Source organism: Thamnophis elegans, chromosome 9 (genome assembly GCF_009769535.1).
Source record: "Thamnophis elegans isolate rThaEle1 chromosome 9, rThaEle1.pri, whole genome shotgun sequence".
Classification (NCBI taxonomy): domain Eukaryota; kingdom Metazoa; phylum Chordata; class Lepidosauria; order Squamata; family Colubridae; genus Thamnophis; species Thamnophis elegans.
In genome coordinates this window covers 48,049,402-48,073,275 of record NC_045549.1, presented here as the reverse complement: position 1 = coordinate 48,073,275, position 23,874 = coordinate 48,049,402, and the positions used below count along the sequence as shown (strand labels likewise).

At 37.4% G+C, this 23,874-nt stretch overlaps 1 protein-coding gene across 3 annotated transcripts; it reads left to right on the top strand.

Annotated features, from left to right (window-relative positions):
- Nucleotides 1-1,887: 1,887 nt before the first annotated feature.
- Nucleotides 1,888-22,561, top strand: TLR3 (toll like receptor 3). 3 transcript variants are annotated; one of them, XM_032223844.1, is made up of 5 exons: nucleotides 1,888-2,005; nucleotides 11,980-12,424; nucleotides 15,398-15,589; nucleotides 16,788-18,598; nucleotides 22,061-22,561. In XM_032223844.1, the coding sequence occupies exons 2-5, from the start codon at nucleotides 11,984-11,986 to the stop codon at nucleotides 22,287-22,289; spliced, it is 2,673 nt and encodes an 890-aa protein (XP_032079735.1). In that variant the 5' UTR covers nucleotides 1,888-2,005; nucleotides 11,980-11,983; the 3' UTR covers nucleotides 22,290-22,561. The 3 variants fall into 3 exon arrangements, with proteins under 3 accessions (XP_032079735.1, XP_032079733.1, XP_032079734.1); XM_032223842.1 differs by lacking the exon at nucleotides 1,888-2,005 and adding an exon at nucleotides 2,012-2,219; XM_032223843.1 differs by lacking the exon at nucleotides 1,888-2,005 and adding an exon at nucleotides 2,012-2,693.
- Nucleotides 22,562-23,874: the final 1,313 nt, after the last annotated feature.

Below are 23,874 nucleotides of genomic sequence, written 5' to 3'. Positions count from 1 at the left end.
TTCTGGCACTGGCACCCGCGAAGACCAGCTGCCCGACACACATGTGCACACTGGAAACCAGAAGAGTAGCTGGCAATGGTGCATGTGCCCACAGAGAGGGCTTTGTGTGCCACTTCTGGAACGTGTGCCATACGTTCGCCATTACGGGTCTAGGTAATCTTTTAAAAATGTCATCGCTGAACAAGGCAGTAGCTGGAAGCTTTTATGATATTAGAAGGAAATATTGATATAATATCACTACTAAATAGCATGGGTTTTTTTGTGGGGTAAAGAATCACTTCCTCATATGTTTGGATTGTGGTCTAGATGATGAAGGCAAAGAAAACAAAGGGTAGATCCAATTTCTCAATGCTATAATAAACTTGGTGTTAATAACATTTGTACCAATATTTTATTCAATATTAGTAAATATCTTTTAACACTGGGGTTTTGTCTTTTTGTGCTGAACAATTTAATTTTGCTTCCAAGAAGTACGCTGTCTCTAAAGAAACAATGAGGCATGTATACTCTTTACCTCAGTTATACTGAAGCTGTGTGCTGCAAATACAAGAGATGCTGCAGGATCTCCCAATTTCAGTTCCCATAACTGTTTCCCATTATTTGATGAAACTGTGCCAAGTTACACACAGGCATGAAACCATTGTCTCCTTTCTCTCTAGACTTTTATATAAAGTAAATGAAAAGTAAACTAAGTAAGGAATGGTGGAGATTATCTCCTCCCAGTCTTAGTTTTTTAAAAACTAATCTCCTGTCATCTGTTCACTAGTTCTCTACCTCTAACCTTCCCCCAAATATGACTAAGATGATGCAGAACAAATCCCATTTCTACAATCTTTAGGTTTTTCAAAAGTTGTCATCCTCCCATGACAGTTTCTCCACTCTTTGCTCTGACTGATAGCTTCTTCAGATAAACAGGCTTGTCTTACCAAACAATCGTCCTAGTTGCACTCCAGACCTATATGGAATCCTCCATATACCATTTACTGCATTTGTATCCTGTCCAATTCTGCAGTATTAACCCTGGGAACCTCAAGGATGTTCTGAGGAAATCAGCTGGTTGCTCCTCAGCCAAAGATTATAGTTACTTGCTCTCTTGAAGTAGTCATCTGCCTCATAGGTGATGATAGAACAGTGGTCCCCAACCTTTTGGGCACCAGAGACCAGTTCTATGGAGAGAGGTTTTTCTAGGACACAGAGAGGCCATGGTTTCACATGCTGCCTGCATCCCATGGATGGGGCTTTGCTTGTTTGCATGGCCTGGTTGCTGGCATGCCACAGACTGGTGCCAGTCCCTGAACTGGGGGTTGGGGATCCCTGTGGTAGACAGTGGAAATGCAATATATTTTTCACATCTTAGCCCTGGGGAAGCTTCATTAGGAACAAATACGGTTATTTTCCAAAATGGAAATGTGGCATGAATCTACTTAAGTCTTGAATAGTGAGCAAGATAAAGGCCAACATTTAGGATGGTATCTATTGTATGTAAAGGATAATTTAAGATAGGCCACTGTTTGGCAATCATGAAGTGTAGCTGCCAATTTATTTGATGCATTTTCATTCATCCTCTTTCCTTTTTTGCCTATCAAAAACACATTGGTCACTTTCATGCACCAATCAGTTATTTTGTTCAACAGTTCATTTATTTTGGCTGTTTTATGCTTTCTACTCTGGGATAGGTTAGATTGACAGCTGACATTGATGGCTGACTGTTGCCTCTGTCAATGTATGTATCCACACTGTAATCACAAGAACATATCACCCCAGTTGATTGTGTTTGCAGGGGCAAAAACTTTTGAGACATGAGATTCTAAGAATGAAACAACTTCCCCTCCCACAGTCTGCAAACAAATGAAATCTGCCTCCTTCGGGGGAAAATACTCCGCTCTTTCTGCGGGTTCAGTATATGATTGACTTATGCCCACGGGTATTTGCACAGGCTGCGTGTCTGCGCAGTGAAGGAGGGCAGGGCTGGGAAATGTTCAAGACAAGCTAGGTTTCGTTTCTGGTAAGGTGATTTTACGAGATAGAAATTGCAGACACTTTTTTTTTTATGTTGTCCGTAGTTGCCCGTTCAGCGCCCAGCCTTCAAGTTCTCTTCCGCGGTTTCTTGTGACCTGGATTGTCTACGAGAGAGAGCGAGAGAGAGCAAAAGTGTTTGAAGACTTTTCCCTGCAGCCTCCGAAGAAAGAGACGAAAGATCTAACCGGAAACTTAAAAGAGTAACTTTAACACTTTTATTTTGGCGCGGGGCAGACGAGCGGAGGGGGAAATTGCTATTGAGTATTTTTCTACTCGGGATTTTGTCTTTCTTTTTGCACCGCGCAAGTTCTTAGTTAAAGATCAAAACCTTTTGCCCTTCTCTTAAAAAAAATAAAATTGTACGGCTGCATGAGAAGGGACAGGCGCGCAATTTATAGCTGGCTGTTACACATCCTACCCGAGGCGACGGGAAAAGCGAGCTTGATGAAATGTGGGGAAAATAACGCATTACTCCTGCTCTCAGAGCTTTGTTGTGGCCACAATTTCCAGCAGGCCCGGAGCCCGCGGCCTTTGGTGATTCTTCAGCAGGGAAAGCCCTGCTTTCTTTGGCGACTGTCCGAAAGACCTTTTAGTTTCAGGAATTGAGGCTTAAGAGATTGAAAATACCTTTTAATTACTCTCCTTTCGAAAGAAAACCGCAGTCTATTAAAAAGGTAAACTGAGAGGAAATTTAAGATAAAGACTGGTGGTCCCACATGTTGCTTTAAAACAGTGTCTTTCAAACTTGGGAGTCTAGTTTGAAAAAAAAAACAGTGCTATAAAATGAACTAGTGCCATTAAATCAATATTTAGTTCCAAGAATAGTCCATCTATGAGTAAAGAGCTGCGTACTTTGGTGTTCTAGAAGTGGTTCAGTGTAGGGTTTAAGTGAGGCCTGGGATCGAACCTATAATGCTGGGCTTCCTCTTGAAGTTGTGGGCATGTCTGTTTTCAAGGACCATTGGATACTTTTCTGTAAGATTCTACTTCCTTTTGTTACTGAAAGGAAGCATATACCCATTTGTTCACTGGTTTTTGCTGCTTAATTCTGGGTTGTGATTTCCCCACAATGGGTTCATATCATATATGCATCAGACATTTATTAGCTGAAGGGTTTTGGTGAAACCTTGGCAACACCACATTTTAACCCTTATTCAGTCCATAGTAGATTGTTCTCATCCGCCTCTAAAGCAGATTAAGATTAAAAGAATGAAGGTGGTCATTGCTGTTTGATTAAAGTAAATGTTTTGTCAAAATGTTTGATTTTAGTATTTGTAAACTGGTTTGATTGGGGCTTAGGTTGCTAATAAATCAAGATGCTTTTAGTAGCTAACCTTGACTTAAGATGCGTGTCTTGATAAACAGGTAGCATTTTTTTTCTGATTTCACATTCTGCTTACTAATGTAATAGTTAATGCTTGTTTTTAAAGAAAAGGCCATCCCTCTCAATGGGTGTGGCAGGTATAATACTGTAATGTATAATAAATGCCTGAAAATAGAAGCTGTTCTGTTGAACAATAGGTTATGTTGAAAGGGAAAATGGATTGGAACACTAATTCCTAGCATTTTATAAGCCAGAAGGGCATTCAGTTTGCTAGGAACTTCTAATTCCAACCAATCAGGAGAAACCTGGGTAAGGAAAGAAAGAAATGGGGCATCTCTCTTCCAGCTCACATTAGACTTATTTAAATGAATATTTAGTTACCTTTTGGGACATGTCTAAGGTGACCAGATGTCCCAATTTTGGCAGGCCAGTCACGATTTATAACAATTTGTCCCATGTCCCAGGGCGTTTTAAAAAAGTCCCAATTTTCTGGCTTCATGTTGAAAGCCCAATGGATTTGCTTAAGAAATCCTAACCGGGGCAAGACAAAAGACACTCTAATCCCTCTCTATGTCCCAGTGCTTTCATTGAAGATAAAACGTTAAAGCAAGAAAACGGACCCCCCCCCGCCCATTTTATTTACTTTTATAAGAAAAGATGACCCAGTACCATAGAGCTCCAGGAAATAGTTTGGCTAGAGAAGTAGCGAGTGTTCCTTCCTGGATTTCCCGGAGGGGAGGGGCACGGAGGTTGGAGGTCGGCTCGTGTGGAAAAAATGGTGAAATATTTCTTTGAAAAATATTTCCCTGGGATTAATTTCACCATTTTAATTTGCTCCGTTCTTTGTATTAACATCTACATAATTCTGGATTGACTTGGAGTGCCTGCCTGCTGGTAAGTGAGCTGGGTTTTTTCCTTTTATTTTTTTAATGTATTTTAAAATAATATTTTATTTATTGTGCGTAGGATTTTTTAAAATAGTTTTATTCTGTGTGGATTCTTTTTTTAAATTGTCTTAGACTATATAAAAAAAGATTCTATCCAAAATAAATTGAAGTGAAACCATTTTTAAAAATTCTATGCACTATTGTGGAATAGTTTGAAATGTTTTACTTCAATTTATTCTGTGTGGATTCTTTTTTTAAATTGTCTTAGACTATTTAAAAAAAGATTCTATCCAAAATACAAAATACCAGCTGCAGTTATTCACTTAAGAACTGTGGCAAGAAAGGTGGTATAGTGACCAAAATTACAATGGCATTGAAAAAAGTGACTGCTGACCATTTTTCACACTTAGCGACCATTTTCACACTTAGCAACCGTTGCAGCATCCTCATGGTCACGTGATTAAAATTTTGATGTTTGGCAACAGTTACAATTTATATTTGTAAATTGTAGTTATGTTGAAATTTAAAAATATATTACAATACTATTTTTGCGTTGTATGAAAATTTTTGTTGCTCCGTATAAAATTTTTAATCAAGCCCCAGCCCCCCCCCCCCGGTCAAAGGTGTCCCTCTTTACCAATCTGAAAATCTGGTGACCTTAGACATGTCCCCTTGAAAATGTTATTGGAGTAGCTAACTTTTTGCAATGAGGGTCTCTTACTGTCACTCCTTTTGAAGTGTTATTTTGTAGATTTTTATTGCTTTTGCCAGAAACACTTCATTTGCATACAGATCATCCCCAGGGAAAATGGCATTGGACAGAATCCAGATACTACTGATGGTTAACAGCACTGAAAGGTAGGAGTAGAAAGGGCAAGGGTATACGATAGAGTAGCCCAGGGCAAAATCCTACAAGCCAATCTCCATAGCTTCACAACAGCTAAGAATAGCCATTTAGCCTACCAGAAAATGAGATTGTTTATGTAGGAATATTCAAACAAAACAATGCAAGATGAAAATATTTAAATTCCTGCCTATTGATTTACACAAGCAGGATCTATATAGAAAACGTTGGAGCTTCTGGTGAAACAAAGAGAAACTTAAAACAAATGCCAAACAATTCAAAAGTCTTTTGTATGGGTAGTGTAGCTTTTTTAAATTTTATTTTCATAATTGAGTACAGCTGCTCTGTGCACTTGCCCCTACTTGGTCCAGGTCCTCAGAGCAATCAAATTAACTGCAGGTCTATTGCAGCAGGTGGCCCAGCTTGAAACAGCAAACATTTTTCAAAATGCTTAAGATATTTTCATTCTATTTCTCTGCATTTCTGCCTTAGCACCGCAGCTGCACACTGAAACCAAGAAGAGAGGAAATAATATGGTTGAAAAGAGAACTTAACACTCTTAAGGCTTAAACCATTTTATATCCATCTTTTATAATGAAATTTACTAATAAAAAGACAAAAGAAAAAATTGGGTTCCTTCTGATTAGTTTGGTGAATGAAAGATTTGCTCTTAAGTATCTACACTTAAGTTACTTTTCAGCTAATTTGCAGAAATACACCTATATATATTTATCTGGGAAATATGATAGACAAATATACCAAGAGAAACATGGGATATAAAGAATATAAATGATGTGTTTCTATTAGGTTTTCTCTTTTCTATGCAAAAGAAAATATGACTGATTTTTAGAAAGAACCAAGCAATGTTATCAACTTTTTGATTTGATTTTATTACATTTATATGCCGCCCTTTTCCCCAAGGGGACTCAGGGCGGCTCACAATTCAAATCAGGGGAGGGGGGTACAGACAAAAAATAAAAGACGGAACATAACAATACGTAATTTAAAAACACACAGCAGTCATACCATTCGAGACGGGGGGGGGGGGGGCAACAGCTCTTTAGCCCCAGGCCTGTCGGAACAGCCAGGTTTTAAGAGCTTTGCAGAAGGCCTGGAGGGTGGTGAGGGTTCGAATCTCCACGGGGAGCTCGTTCCAGAGGGTCAGAGCAGCCACAGAGAAGGCTCTCCTCCGGGTAGTCGGCATTGGCCGGCGGATGGAATTCGGAGGAGGCCTAATCTGTGGGATCTAATCGGTCTATTGGAGGTAATTGGCAGCAGGCGGTCTCTCAAGTACCCAGGTCCAATACCATGAAGGGCTTAAGTGCAAAGTTCTTTGAAGCTATTACAGTTAGCTTCTTTGTACATTTGATATATAAATACTAATCAGGAAAATTATTTCCTATCTCAATTGTTTAATTAGCACTGAGTATTTTCTGCTCTAGTAATAAAATACTTAGAAAAAGTTAATTAGAAAATAGTAGGAAACCCAGATATCAAAGAGAGCAAAAACATAGATATAAATCTTCAAGATAAAAGATATAAAGGATGCATATCAGAAATTTCTATGATCTGAAGTCACAGCTGGACAAAAAGTTGAGTTACCACCCTATAAGCATTTTTAAAAATCAAAGATGAACAAAAATGGAATTTGTATATTGATAATTAGTTTCTTCCTATTGTATTAGCAAAGCTATTAATGTAATTTATAAGAATGGAGATAAAGCTGTGGCGAACTCCTGGTCAGAAAGCCTTTGTTTTTGGCATGCACTGGGTTCCTGCATTTTTGTCACTGGGATCTGGGGCTGTGGACAATAGTCACTAGGTGCTAGAATAGAATCAATAAACCCATTTTCATGAGCTGCTACTGAAGTTGTAGGTTTGCATATTCCTCCACAGAAATGGATTTTGATCTGGAGTTCCTTTTTTTCTGGATCAGAAAATATACCCAAGAAATACCACCAATATTAGGTTCTAATAACATTAAAGTTATTAGATTAATGGCATAGTAGTTGCTAAAATAAATACCTTATTGAAAATGAAAAATAAAATAGGGGTAAAAAACAGAAGTTTGGGGGAATATTATGTGTATATAAATATGACCCCGGGGGAAATTATTCTGTTTTGTGACATCAATTGATGGGTGGTATTGTAACTTAAGAATGAAGACAGAGGCTCTGGTTCGGTAACTCTGTAACCAATTTAATATAACAGTAACTATTAACAAAGTATCTCAGGAAGACCGGCTGTGAGCCCGGTAGAAACAATTGTAACAAAGATTGGACCTGTAGTCTGTGGAGAAGAAGCAGCGAAGCAGTTCCAGGTAGACTGGTATGTTCGGCTGCCAGTTGAAGAATCAGTTGACAGTTGGAAGAGCCTGCCTTTATATACCAGCAGACTCGCGCTTGACAGCTCGGCAACTGACAGGCGCGTCTGATTGGCTAAGACGCGCCTGGCTGCTACCGAGCTGTCATTCGTAACTGCGAGGACTTTCTTTCAGTATACAACAGGTGGGACCGAGGCGAGTAGAATACTAAAATAATAAAAGATTATTATTATCAGACAAGAATGGGAGTAAACCTTTCACTCTGGAGTGATGCATAAATCTGTATTTGTGAACATGGAAAATTAATAAATCCAAAAACATATATTGATTTGATTGTTTATGATGAAATATTGAGAGAATTTGTGAAGGATATAAAGATGATGAGTGGTTCGAAATATGGGGCAGATCACGCTGCTAATGTCAAGAGTGGGTTTGGGGGAACTTATCTGTGGAAGAAAAGAAATGCAAGAAATAGAATGAAATTACTGTAACCACACAGAGAGGGAAAATAGAAGACCTGCGTTAATAAATATTAGAAGGTAGTTTAATCTCTCTTAATAGATTAAATGGAACATGGGCATAAGGAAAGAGTCGAGGTTTATTGTCTCAAATAACAAGGTACATGTAGTCTTTGCTTAACAGTAATTAGGACTATAATTTCTATTGCTAAGCGAAGTGATCGTAAGTGCAATGTTACGTGACTGTGCAATTTTGGTAAGCTCCCCCCATTGCTGTTGTTAAATGAGGACCACACAGGTTGCCAAGGGCTTCCAACTTCTTGCAACTTTCCTTATTGATGTCTGCTGGTGCAAAGCTGACAGCAAAGCCTGCAAATTGCAGGCACTGAAACTGTAAGAAATCCAGGCCAGTTACCAACTGCTCATAACATGATTATGTGACTGCCAGGACGCTGTGACACCTGGAATTTTGAGGACTGGTCACACTGCCTCTCACTCAGTGCTATTATAAGTTTGAATACAGGTAGTCCTCAACCTATAAAAGTTCATTTACTACCCATTCAAAATTACAATATCTCTGAAAAAGTGACTTATGACTATTTCTCACACTTACAACCGTTGCAGCATCCCTATGGTCACATGATCAAAATTCAGATTCTTGGCAACTGGTTCATGTTTATGATAGTTGCAGGTTCCTGGAGTCTTGTGATCACCTTTTGCAACCTTCTGACAAGCAAAGTCAATGGGGAAGCCATATTCATTTAGTAACCATGTGACTCACTTAACAACTGTGGCAAGGGAGATGATAAAATGGGACAAAACTCACTGAACAAATGTTTCACTAAGCCATATAAATTTGGGGTTTAATTGTGGTCGTAACTTAAGGACTACCTGTAATTGCTTGGTTGTTAACCAAGGACTTTCTGTAGTTGGATTTGATAGATAAAATAAAATGGACTGATGCAAATTATTCTCTAACAAACAATAGAATGAATGAATGAATAAATAAATAATTATTGATTACATGACATCAGTGTTTACTCTTTGCAATCACATAGGTAGAATTTCTCCAGCATGATCTGTCCCTAACCTGGTCCTTCAGGGCTTCAGATATAGATTATTTATAAAATGGGAAAGTATAAATACTGATGGAATGGAAATGAGTAGAATCTGGTCTATGATTAGGAATGAATTTTGAAAGTGAAAATGTCTGTGTAGAAGAGCTTGCATTGGCTTTCTTTATTATATGGAAATGAAAGTTGGGTATTTCAGAAGAAACATGAAGTTAAGGGTTTATGGTTAAATAAGAGATAAGGTTTAGAATAAACTGCACAACCCAGACCCCTTTGGGTCATCATTTCAGAGATATTTCCTTACCTAAACAAAGAAAGAGAATGACCAAGGACAGGCAAAAAAGTTGTGGGAGTCAGAGGCATTTCTGACTTCCTGCTGGCTTCCCCCATTGAGTTTTCTGGCAGGAATCTGGCATCAGAAATATGCCTCCCTTCATAGTAGGCAGCTAAGTGGCTGCTGCTGGGAGGAGAAGGGAGTGAAGGAAGGCAAAACTATCTGGGGAACTGTGATGGAATATTGAAAATTAAGATCACATGACTACATCAAAAGCACAGCATCTGGGGGGAGGGGCCGAAGCCGTGACAAGACGACGTGCGATCTCAAAGCTTTGAGATCACAGTCGACACTTTTATTGCTGGGGGGTTCCAACGGACCTAAATCATCCCGAAGAAATGGTGAACAGGAAGATTACATCTTGCTGATCTCGGGGATATCGCAAAATCTCTGAGAAAAGCAAGGGAAAGTCTTCTTCTGGTAATAAAAATTCCAGTCTGTCAAGACTGACAAAGTCAGGGCAGCCTCAGAAAGGAACGGAACGATCTGGAATAGAAAGTGTTTCTAGCTGGTGAGAAACTTTCATTGTTTTAAAAAAATGGACTGCCTATAAAATCTAAAAACTAATTTAAATCAAAGAATAGAAGAACTTAGTGGCGAATTTGATTTTTGCAATGGTTCTGGACAGTGGTTATCTTTTTAAATGCTATTTACATGGATTGATTCTAAGCAAAACCTTTTCAAATGGATGGATTATCCTTCTAACATTTCTTTGTGACTCTCTGTAAGCTACAGATGGATTGTTTTGACTTCGACATTCTAAGCTTTTATTGCTTGGCTGTTTGGCTTAAGATCTGATAAGATTTTACAGCTGTCCCTTTGAAGTTTGTTTTCGCTTGCAGAGAGTTTGCGAGTGAGTGTTTCAATCTTGCTGAGCTTCTAAGAAAAAATACAGCTGCGTATGAACATGGCGTCTCTCTCTCTTAGCTCTACAGAGGGTGTTGGATACAGAGGAAAGAATTGAGAGAAAATTGGATTATTTGGTGCATTTGGCAATGAAATGTGATGAAAAAACTGAGGATGTTCTTCAAACACAAAATAAGAAGATTGAAATTCAAAAAATTGAAATGGAATACGAATATAAAAAGATTGAGCCTGTTGATATTCATGGCAATTGGTTTATTTCTGAGGGAGGAAAGAGTGGAATATTAGAAGAGGAATTAAATGGAAAGAAAATTTATTTCAAAGGACAGAACATAGAAGAAGAAAGCATTAAAGAATTTGAACTATGAAATACTATTTGCAAAATATTTGATAACACTGCTGATAATTAAAGACAAGCTGAAAAAGGAAACAAGAAGGAGGGCGTCAATATTATATGAGAGATACTATAAACAAGGAGTTGCTAAGAGGAGTCCATATAGATTTGTTTAAGAAGATGTTTGGAGGACTGGATCCACAAATGGCAGAAGACATAAGATTGTTTTGCTATTGGAGAGATACAGGTTGATAGATGGAAGAGTATAATTTAAAACTAGCTAAACTTAGTTAAATTCAGTGATAATAGGTATAGTTAAATAAAAATTGATGATAGTAATGTATACAATGTTGAACTGTTATGATAAGTAATAATTGGATATTAATATTGAATGTTACCACGGGAAGGAAAGGTTAGAAATATTTTTGGACTATATATAAATGTTATTAATAACAATAACAATAAAAAGAACAAAATTAGACACAGCTAAGTTTTAACTAATGGGGGAAAATGTTATGATATAGGATATATTTAAATAAAGAAAGGATAGTGATAATAAATTATATATATGGAGGATTAGAAAATTTTGGTATTAAATATTATGGATGTTTAGCTAAAACAGGATATGAGGATTTAATTTTAATGGAGGATTTTATAAATAAGTAAATGAAATGCCAGCATGTGGTTATGTATTAAATTTGGTATATTTTATGATGAAGGGCGTTTAAATAATTATAGTCAAATAAAAGTGGAGGTATGATGATGGTATATAATAAATATCTGAGTTAAGATATTAGAATTAATATGAATTATATTTCATGACGGTGGAAGAGATGCACAAAAGCCTTTTGTAACCAACTGATACACTTTCTACAGTATGTAAAGAAGGAGGATTTGTATGTTTGTTTTGAAAAAAAAAAAATTATAAAAAAAGCACAGCACCTGCCAGTAGCACTGAAGCAGCCACAATTTGCCCAAATTTCACGTCCTCAGGAGTCATGGGTCCCAGGTTGTATATTTTGTACATTAGCCCATTTGAGTTACCCTGGTTCAAAAAAGGTTGCTCTATGATACAGTTTTTCACCAGGTTAAAGGTCATGATGAGTTTTAGTGATAGACAGACACACATTGAATACAAAATTGAGAATCAAACAATCATACTGATCATGAAGGCATAATGTTGGAATTGCAGGGGAAATATGTGAAGGAAAAGCAAACAGGTTGAGAAAAGGAAGAATTAAAAAAAGTATAATTGATAAGGTTGATGTGAATCTGAAGAAGAGAAAGGATAAAACTTGAACCAAAAGCTGTACAGTATAAAGAAAGAAGCAAATATAATATGGGAAGATTTAGTAAATAGCATTAGTGTTTAGCTGTAATTTCCTTATCTCATGCTTTATTTTTTGGGTTTGCATGACACTACTTACTTCAAAAGGGAATTGTATCTGTCTATATATCTATGTACACAGTACATTCAGAAAGGAAACATTTATTTTAAATAAATATTTTTTCCTTTCAGGAAAATGAGGAAGCTTCTGAAGTGCTGGACATGTTTGCCTTTCATCCTTTTCATTATCCCAACTAATTGTGGGTCAACTCAGAATATCTGTAAAATCACAGATAAAATGGCAGACTGTAGTCATTTAAAGCTTTATCAAATTCCCTCCAATCTCCCAGCTGATATAACAACGTTGGATATTTCACATAACCAGCTGAAAACACTGCTGCCTGAAAACCTTACAAAGTACAATCAGCTTGTTTATTTAAATGTGGGGTTCAATTCCATATCCAAACTAGGGATTCACTTGTGCCTCAGTTTACCTTTGTTAGAGGTATTGAGGCTGGAGCACAATCAGTTGCGTACATTATATGGAGAAGTTTTTACTTCCTGTACCAATCTCAGAGAGCTTAATGTGGGATTCAACATTCTGAATACAAAAAATGATCCTTTCAAAAATCTGAAGGTAAGTCTGAGCTTTGACCTGCTATTTTCTGAATTCATATGATTGAAGGTTCTATTACATTAAGGATAGCATGACATGACCGTATGTGGATATGACTTGACTGAGTTATACTAGCATCATTTCCCTAAATAATAATTCTTTTGACTGGTATTGATTCTCCAGCTTTTTTGATGACGCCATTTCATAGTAGAGGAGAAGATCTGTTTAATAGAAATGGGTTTAATTCCTTCTGTAAACACTGTGATTTTTTTTGCTACTCAGATTATTGCACTCAAATGTGTGATTTTATCCATTTTTTTCCTAGTCTTATGTTTCTTGTTATTTCGTATTCTGCTTTAAAATGTAATTGCATGATTGGCATATAGATATGCTGCCTGTTCTGAGTCAGAATTAGAATTGGGTACATAAATGAAGATAAACATACATATACAGTATGTCTGGGATGTGTATGTATTGAATATGGCCTTCTTTTTTATGCAGTTTATACTGCAAGGTGCATAATATGGATTCCTGTCATAAGAGCATGTAAATTTCTGCAGAATTGCTTCTCTGGAATTCTGTACTTGCCATCTAAATTGATACAGATTGATGCTTTTCTGTTACTAATTGTCATTCTGGAAACCACTTCCTTGCATTCTTACTGCATAGGGATTTTTATTCTATATAAATGACTTAAAAGGTTTTTCCTCCTTGATTTTGGTGATTTAGTTTTCAAACAAATTCAGCCATAATCTTTGTAGAACAAAAATCTGAACAGAAACACACTGAACATTAAGGATGCAATCAAAAAACAAGATACCAATGCCAAAACGATAGCATGAAATAAATTCCCTTACAATAAGCCTTTGTTGAATTTTCCTGTGGCCTCATATCACCTTTTTCCAATCTAGTACATACCAGTCTGCTGGGTCTATAGTTCACAATTCCAAAACACTGGAAAGTTTAAAATTATATGTGATACTCTTAGATTTTGTTTTCCTTGGCAACATATTAGGGCAGTGATGGAAAAGCTTTTTCACCTTGGGTGTCAAAAGCACGCACGCTATCACACACACTCACGCTATTGTACATGCTATCACATGTGCTTGCGTGCCCACCCCATAATTTAATGAGCCCCCTGCACTGTGCCCCCTGCGCATGCACACATGACCTCCTGGCTGCCCCACACACGTGTGCACGGCTTTCTTGGAGCCTGGGGAGGGCCAAAATGCCTTCCCCCTCCCCCCACAAGCCAAAACCAGTCTGTTTTCTGACTTTCAGTGGGACCAGTAGGTCCATTTTTCACCCTCCTCAGGCTCCAGAGGCTTTCTAGGAGCCTGGAGAATGCAAAAAATTGCCCAACATGCAAACTGGAAGTTCAGGAACAGACTTCGGATTGCACGTTGGGCTGTTTTTTGCCCTCCGGAGGCTTCAGAAGGCTTCCCTGAAGCCTCTGGAGGGTGAAAAACAGCCCAACGCACAAACCGGAAGTCCATTCCTAAACTTCTGGTTTCTGTGTTGGGTGGTTTTTCACTTCAGGAGGCTTCCCAGAGGGTGAAAAATGGCTGAAAATCAAGGCTAAAAATCAGCTGGCCAGTGCGTGCATGTGTGCTGGAGATGACAAGGCAATGCCTTGTGTGCCTCAGAAATGGCCATAGGTTCGACATCACGGTATTAGGGCATTCCACAAACTTAGTCATTTCATGAAAAAGCAGTAAATCAGTAAGAAGATATAAGTGCAATTTACATCAAAGGTTCACAGCAAAGGAAAGCGATACTAAGGTAACACTGGTTTTTGCCAAGGAAAGGGGTTTTATATGCCACTATGTTAAGCATATGATAATTGCCAACATAGGCTTCTTAAACTTCTTACTATGCAGGGCTTCCTAGTACCTTATTTTGAGGAGTTGGTTTACCATACTACTGTAGTATACTAAGAAAAGTTGTAATCACAATGACTGTCCACATAGGATCATTATAGAACTAATATTGTTAAGAAAATAAGCTGTATGTGCATGTCTAAAACACGCAGACATGCCATACATGCCAGGGTAGAAATGTGGACACAGACAGACAGACAGACAGACAGACAGACAGACAGACAGACAGACAGACAGACAGATGAAAAAGAGAAAGTTTGGAGAGATCTGAATTCTCTGGAAAATCTCTAATGAAAATGAATGTGGGCCAACAGCAGCTGTTCTATCGTAGGAGATGTCCATAACACAGTCTCTGCTGAAGTCATATTAATTTCTTAAAATCAAAGACACCTCGCAGAATAATCATATGTTGAAGACATCAGGATCAGTTTTATTACTGATGATTTATTTTATTTGATTTAGATAGCCTACTTTGCAACGCAACCCCTGGTGGTAGGCACAATGTGGACATCAATATAATGCCAAGTAGTAGAAATAATTAAAATCACATAATAACAGCAGAAATGCAAAAAATGTAATTATCAGACTCTCAAGGTCCTGGCATGAGAGTTGTGGTCCAAAAATGAAGTGTACAAACTGCCTGTTCTTATGTACTGTTTCTTCGTTTCCCTTAGGTGTATGTGTGGAGTTTAGTCTTCTGTGTCAGTGCAAGAACGTGAGGATAATTGCCAAATTAATGTTTTTTGTTTAAGTATCAAATTTGCTATAACTGGAAGAGACTACCTAGATTTTTTCTAGCTAGTGTTGCACATGGTTGAACTAGGGATGTACAGTGCTTTGCAGTTTTTAAAAAAATGCCATATAGAGCATATGGATGGTACTGCTTAAAGCAGCTTGCTTTTTCCTGAGATTGTGCTTTTGGCTTCTGAATGTGGTGTAAAGTTTTCTGAAAGAGCTGTATGCACGCCCTGGCTGTGATGTTGTATCACATCAAAAGCCCTGCACAACGATAGCTTTAATCAGAAAACCTAATAGAGAATAGAAGACTTGCAACGTATAAGAGGAATATAAGATGGATAATTCGCTTTCTTTATTTTCTTTTTCTCTTTGCTAGAATTTGGCTTTCCTTGATGTCTCTCATAATCACCTAAGTTCTACAAAATTAGGGTCTCAGCAGCAATTAGGGAATCTACAAGAGCTTGTGATGTCTCAAAACCAAATTACAAAATTAAATAAAGAAGATCTATACTTTCTTGGTAACTCTTCATTAAAAAGATTGGACCTTTCATCAAACCCAATAAAAGAGGTAAATAAAATCATCATGCCTAGGGTCTTGGTGGCCTGAAAGAATTAGAATACTTAGGTTTAAAGAAGATCATCCTTCCCTCCCTCTCTCTCCCTCCCTCTCTCAAATCTCACATTATTTACTTGAAAATCCATATACATTGTGCCACTTAAACATTGTTCTTTTTTTAAAAAAAATCCACATTCTGCCAGCCCCTTTGCACATAGCTCCAGCCATGGCCTTCATTGCATTGCAACCTGAGTTAAGATTTGTCTAATTTGGACCCCTAGTTTCTGTGAAAATTGGAGAGGGAGCAGTTTTTAATAATTTATCAAATTTAGAAACTGCCCATCACCCTCACTGAGGGACTCTGGATGGTGTACAAATAAAGTATGAAAATACAAAACTGTACATAAGATTTAAATATGGCAAGCATAGTTAAAATTCAACATTAAAAGTTAATTAAAAGGCTTGGGGATGACCTTTAGGGCACTAACATCTCCGCAGCTGTGTGGTCCTCTGTGAGCCTCACGTGAGATGGGAGAGCCAGGTTCTTAGATATTTTTGAAATGCCAGGACAGTGGGAGCCCACCTTGCATCTGGAGGAGAAAGAATGTTCTAAACAGTGAAGGCAATTGCAGAGAAGGGTTTCTTCCTGGACCCCCCCCCCCCCAAATGGAATTCTTGAAATGACAGGGTCGACAACATACCTTCCCTGCCAAATCAGGAGGGATGGGTTGAAGTAATAGGCAGAGACATTTCTGTAGATAAACTGGTTCCACGCCATGAAGGAAGTATAACTAACACTTTAAATTGCACTGGAGGAAACTGGCACTCAATGCAGGTTGCACAGCAGATGTGTTATATGCACAAGGCTGCATTCTATACCAGCGGAACTTTCTGTGTACTTTTCAAGGGTGGCCCCATCTAGAATGCATTGCAATAATCCAAGCAGAAGATGACCAGAGCATGAATGACCAGGCACAGTGACTCCCTCTCCAGGAAAGGCCATAACTGGTACACAAGGCACAGCTGAGCAAAGATCCTCCTAGCTACTATACAACTGCCACCTGCTCTCTGGGAAGGAGCCATGAACTGAGGAGGATCCTCAAATCATGCTCTGAATTGGCTCAAAATTGGGGGGTGTGTGTGATTATGGGAAGACTCAACATTTCTGTCATGTGGAATAATTTTAAAACACTTTAATTATTATTTCTAGTTTCAACCAGGCTGCTTCCAAGCTATTGAAAACATATATGGCCTTGATCTGAACAACGTTCCATTGGGACCTGATGGCACAGAGAAACTTTGTTTGGAATTATCTGGCACAAAAATACAGAACCTTTCAATGAGCAAAGTGCAACTTTCACGGATTTCCAATGTGACCTTTAGTGGAATGAGTAAAACAAACCTTACCATTTTAAACCTATCAAATAATTATTTGTCTGTTATTGAAAATGCCTCATTTATATATTTTTCAAATTTAAAAGAACTAAATCTAATGAATAACAATATTACAAAACTGTCTTCTCATACTCTTTATGGACTTCAAAATCTGAACTATTTCAACTTGGAAAATTCACATGTCAGAATAATTGATTCGGCATTCCAGTGGCTAACTCATTTGAATTACCTTATTATGGATGGTAATAAATTTCTAGAGATTACTCCCCATACGTTTAAAGGTTTAGAAAATTTGAAAAACTTGAGTTTATGTCAGTGCAATATAAATTCAATAACAAATATGACATTTGCTTCACTTGCAAATTCTTCGCTGCAATTTCTCAATCTAACAAAAGCTGGAATCATTTCTATCAAGCCCAAAGCTTTTTCTTGGCTAAGGCAACTAAAAATGCTTGATTTAGGTTTAAATAATATTAAACAGAACCTTACAGGTCAGGAATTTCAAGGTCTTAGTAATATTGAGACACTGTATCTTTCATATAACTATCAATTGAATTTGACAAGTGAATCATTCACTCTTATTCCAAGTCTTCGAAAGCTGAGAATGAGAAAGGTGCGTTGCAGTAATCTTGCAATCACCCCCTCACCATTTCGTAAATTAAAGAATTTGACAATCCTGGATATGGGTAACAACAATATTGCTAACATAAAGGATGATATATTTGATGGACTGCATCAGCTTGAAATTCTTGACCTGCAGCACAATAATCTGGCTCGACTTTGGAAACACACCAACCCAGATGGTCCTGTCCTTTTTCTCAAAGACCTTCACAACCTCCGTCTACTGGATTTAGAATCAAATGGCTTTGATGAGATTCCACACAAGGCTTTCTATGGATTATCTTTATTGAGAAGCTTGAATTTAGATTCCAATCTCTTAAATCTGCTTCCCAAGTCTGTTTTTGATGATCTGACATCTCTGAGCTTTCTCTTCCTCCAGAAGAATATGGTCACAGCTGTTGATGAAAAAGTGTTTGGTGCCGTTTTCAAACATCTAAAAGTATTAAATATGGCTTCAAATCCATTCGACTGTACTTGTGACAGTATACCTTGGTTTGTTACTTGGCTCAATAGCAATAAAACATATATCTCAAATTTAAACAATTATCAATGCAACACTCCACCCAAATATCACTCTAATTTAGTAGCACAGTTTGATACTTCTATATGTGATAATGCCCCCTTTAAGCTGGTATTCATTTTGTGCACTACTACTATATTATTGCTCATCTTTATAGCTATGCTTGTTCACTTTCAAGGATGGAGAATTAAATTTATGTATACTGTGGCTGTAAACAGAGTATTGGGCATCAAAGAAATAGATAGACAACAGCAGCAATTTGAATATGATGCCTACATCATTCATGCCAAGAAGGATATGAACTGGGTATCCAATAACTTTATTCCCCTTGAAAATAATCAACCAGCCATTCGATTCTGTTTAGAAGAACGAGATTTTGAAGCTGGAATATCTGAATTTGAAGCCATCGTCAATAGCATACAGAGAAGTAGAAAGATCATATTTATTGTAACTAAACATCTCTTAGAAGATCCCTGGTGTAAAAGGTAAGTTGAAAATATTTAAATAATTGCCATTTTATTTGGGGTTTTAGGACATGTCTTTAATTTTAAAGCTGTTTCTGTGAATTGTCAGGATTTCCAGCTAAGGAATCGTATTTTCTTATGTTTAAAAGAAGGTGGTGGTAATCCTTTAACTTGAAAGATGAATTCTATGTATTACTGTGCAAATTTTGAGATTTTAGATTGTACAAGTTAAACAGCACAGGTGTTTATTTTTCATGTCACACATCTTATTCACAAAATACCAGGTTGGGCTTTCAAAAAATAGAGCTGATTTTTGTTAAATTTCAAGGCTGCTCTATTGCATTTAAGTGAATTTATGTTTGACAAGGCAAAAAGTATATGAAATGCATTATTAAGGTATTTTATTTATTACTTCTATTGCTTAATTATAATATGAATGATACAGCTATTTAAGCAGGAATGTTGCCATAAATTAACAGTCCTGGGTAAATTCTCTGAAACAGTAATATTTACAGGAGTATAAACTTTGTCTGCTAGTAGACAAAGAAGACTGCCTTCTTTATAGTCTTACACCAAGGTCCTGAAATTTATTTGGGAAATGATAAAGCCTGTTTTATCAAGGCTTTATCAAGGTTTTTGCAGGGGCTAGAATTACAAATCTAAAACCATCAGCGTGAAACAAAGAACTTGTGTCACTTTAAAAAGCTCTCAATACTTTGTTTTCTAGTGGAAGTAACATACATAACATTTCAAGTTGGCAGGCAAGTTAGTTGGCATTTCAAGTTAGAGCCAAGGTGGCGCAGTGGTTAAATGCAGCACTGCAGGCTACTGCTAGATCAGCAGGTCAGCGGTTCAAATCTCACCGGCTCAGGGTTGACTCAGCCTTCCATCCTTCCAAGGTGGGTAAAATGAGGACCCAGATTGTTGGGGGCAATATGCTGACTCTCTGTAAACCGCTTAGAGAGGCCTGAAAGGCCTATGAAGCGGTATATAAGTCTACTGCTATTGCTATTGCTATATCTGTCTGGTTCATTTCTGTATGTGAGGTTCACAGTTTGTATTTCTTAAATCTTTATAAGTAAATTAGGACATGCTTGTGTATTAAAATCTACATTTTCACAACTTTTGGGATAAAGTTCGCAACTCAACAGTGTGCACATAAAACATATATTAATGAAATATAACCCAATGCACTTCATAGAAGGGAAGAACTATTTAAAATGAATCCTAGGACAAATGCTTATAAAAATGATGATAGATTTCCACATTTTCAATCAGAATTATGCAAAACTCCCAACCTCATTTCTCATATAGTGCTGCTATCTTTCCATTTATATAAAAGCACAAGAAATAAATTCTTCCAGTCATCAGGCACTCAGTGCATTCAGAAAGTATTCAGGCCCCTTTCACTTGTCAATTTTGTTATGCTGCCGCCTGATTCTACAGTTGTTGAAATTCATTTTTCCCTCTCATTACTGTAGACTTAGTACCCCATAATGACAAAGTGAAAAAAGAATTTTAGAAATGTCTGTAAATTTATTAAAAAGAAAAAGTGAAATATCACATTGGCACATTGACCATTCGCACACTATTTCGATGAGCACCTTTGGCAGCAATTACAGCCTCAAGTCTTTTTGGTATGATGCAACAAGCTTTGGGGGATTTTCCCTGCAAATCCTCTCAAGCTCAGTCAGGTTGGATGGTGACTGTCAGTGGACAGACATTTTCCAGGTTCCTCTAGATAAGTTCAATAGGGTTCAAGTCACTCTAGGACTGTGATGGCGAACCTATCACATGTGTGCCAGAGGGGGCATGCAGAGCCTGTATTGTGGGTACGCGTGCCATCACCAGCTGTTCTTCTGGTTTCCGGTGTATGCATATGTGCTGGCCAGCTGGTGTTTGTGTGCGTTCGAGTGACGGAAACCCAGATCAGCTGGTCAATGCACATGCTTGTCTTCGGATTTTCAGCACTCCAGCATGCACTCAAACATGTACACATTCCAGTTTGACACATTCAGTGTCGAAAAGGTTCATCATCATTGTGTCATCATCATTCACTGCGTTGTCCCCAAGCTACTCCTGTGTTGTCTTGACTGAGTGCTTAGGATTGTTGTCATGTTGGAAAGTGAACCTTCATCCCAGTCAGAGGTCCTGAGCACTGTGGAATTTTCATTGAGGATATTCCTGTACTTTGCTCCATTTAACTTTCCTTCAACCCTGACCAATCTTCCGGTCCCTGCTATTGAAAAACTGTTGGGATGATATTGGGCAGGTGATGAGTGGTACCTAGTTTCCTACAGACATAAGATTTATAACTGACACCAAACAGTTAAATCTTGGTTTCATCAGACCAGAGAATCTTGTTCTTCACAGTCTGAGAGTCCTCAGGTGATTTTTTGCAAACACCAAATGGGTTTTCATGTGTTTTGCTCTGAGAAGGGGTGACTGTCTAGCACTCTGCCATAAAGCCCAGATCGGTGGATGGCTGCAGTGATGGTTGTCCTTCTGGAACTTTGTGCCATCTCCACACAGGATCTCTGGAGCTCAGTCACGACCATTGCATTCATGGCCACTTCCCTTACTAATGCCCTTCTGTCCCAATTGCTCAATTTAACAGTTCTTGGAAGAGTCATGGTTGTTCCAAACTTCTTCTATTTGAGAATTATGGAGGCCACTATGCTCTTCAGTGCAGCAGAAATTTTATTTTATTTAGCCTTCCCCAGATCTGGGCTTTGCAAGAATCCCATCTTTGAGTTCTGCAGGCAGTTCCTTTGACCTCATGCCTTTTGCTCTGCTACAGTATACATTGTCAGCTGTGAAGACTTCTATAGAGAGATGTGTGCCTTTCCAAATTGTGTCCAATCAATTTAATTTACCACAGCACTTCAATCCAGTAGTAGAATATCACAGATTGACTACAATCAAGGTATAGAAATATGTCAGCAATTATCAAAAGAAATGGGAGGCACCTGAACTAAATTTCAAGTATTGTTGGAAAGTGTCTTATGCCAGTTATATTATGGGTTTTTTTTTTCTTTTTAATAGATTTACAGAAATTTCTAAAACCCTGTTTTCAACTTTGTCATTATGGAGCATTGAGTATAGATTCATGAGAAAAATGAATTTCAACAACTGTAGAATCGGTATAAAATTGAACCATATCCATTTTTAGCATTCCTTCACTGTATCTACACATGCACTCTTATCATTTTTCAGGATTTACAATATTTTTTAAATCATTTTTTCCCTGGATATTGAGAAAGATCACTTAGTTTGAATATTTTTGCCCTAAACAGATAACTGGACGAGGTAGCTTAAGAAGTTCCTTTGAATTCTGGGATTCTATGACACTAAATGATATAAGTCTTTTAAAAGTATTACTGATTCTAAATGATTCAAGAGAGTCATTGCATTATAAAGATACATGTCTCTGAAACTTATAAATAAGCCTACTAAGCCAAAACATGTCTTTGTTTTCTTCAGGTTCAAAGTTTATCATGCTATACAACAAGCCATTGAACAAAGTCGGGATTCTATTATACTAATTTTTCGACATGATATTCCTGATTACAAGTTAAAGAATGCTCTTTGTTTACGAAGAGCAATGTTCAAATCTTGTTGTATCTTGGAGTGGCCTGTGCAGAAAGAACGTTTGGATGCCTTTCACCAGCAACTGAAATCAGCACTTCAGTCCAATAGTAGGATAATATAATTTGTTTTAAGGATATTGTATGCATTTCTGGGTAATTCACTCAGTGGTTAAAATACCACACTAAAAATACAATATTGAAAAAGAAGTAAATATAAAACTATTCTTCCAAGATTTTTTCTTCTTCTATCCAAAATATGAGAGTTGTATCCAAACATACAAAATGAATGAGTAGCATTTGGGAACATCAAATGTTTGCTACAAAAGACAAAGTATTTTGGAGGCGAGACCAAAAAATAGGGCATGTACTAAATAAAAATGTAGTTGATTTTAAATCCCGGACTAATCTCTCTCCTTCTCTTCATGTGCTTCATATTGAAGCTTGTCCACCAATCTTTTCAGCAATTTCCTTTCATTGCTTACTCATAGCTGCTCCACTCTTGTATTCACTCTATGCCAACCTTTGCCTTACTCACATAATCTCACCTGGGAATCATCCTGCCCACTGGTCTTCACATGACCTACATTTTCCTATTGTGTAGCCACAGTGGGAGGCTGCCATCTTGCCTTTTTCTGACCGTTCAAAACTAGCTGGTCTATACACAGCACAGTTCATGCATAGAACAATTTGCACATTCCCAATACTTTGGTCTCTCTCCACTTTCTTACCCAGAGATAGGAGCTGCAAGTAAGTTAAGCTTGTCTTTGCTCCATAATATTACTGGAAAAAAGAAACGTAAAGAGTAGAATCCAAATATCTGATGCACTAGAAAAGGGGGTGTTCTGACCCAGCTCCCCAAACACCTTAACAAGACATCGGATTCCAGTTCATTTATCACTGTATTTGAATTTATGTTCTCAGATATAACTGGTGACCCAAATTGATCCTTCTATAAACACAAGATTCTTTCCATTCATGAAATGAACCAGTCTCCATAACTGTTACATGTAAAATGTTCAGATCCTACATCCATAGCAATAAGAGTCTTCTCCCAGTTTGTTTCTTTTCCTCTTCTAGGAACTAAGAATAAAATACTTTATTATTTTCCACATATTAGAAGATTGTTGAATGTATTTTAATCAACAGCACATATACTTACAAGATTTAGGACTTGATTTAGAACATATTCAGCTTCTGTTCATGTTGATAATATTTTTAATACAAAATGTATTATCATTCTTATTAATCTGGTTTAGACTAAAGATATTTAATTCAGAACTAGATCAGATTCTGTACTCTGATTCAAGATATGTTTTCATATAAGCAATAATAGAAATATATCCTATTGTTTTGTGATTATTAAATACAAAAATTATTTATAGTATTACAAATAAAATCAGCTGGTACGATGTGAAGTAAAGTGCCAATTTCAAGCATCCTTATTTATGCACAGGATGAAGAATTACTGTTAGGAAATAATATTCTAGAGCCTCTTAAATGTTTTTTAAATGTTAAATTGTGTAACTACAGAAAAACCTGGGATATTAGAAATCATTGGCAGGATCCATTCTGAACAGTTTATCTACAAAAATTGGACATATCCATGGGGAGATGCAGGGTGCATTTTGCAAAGAAACCAGAGACCCGCTGTGACCGCCATTTTGCGAGAGGGCCCACAGCAGGGTCTAAAAATCGTAAGAATACTGT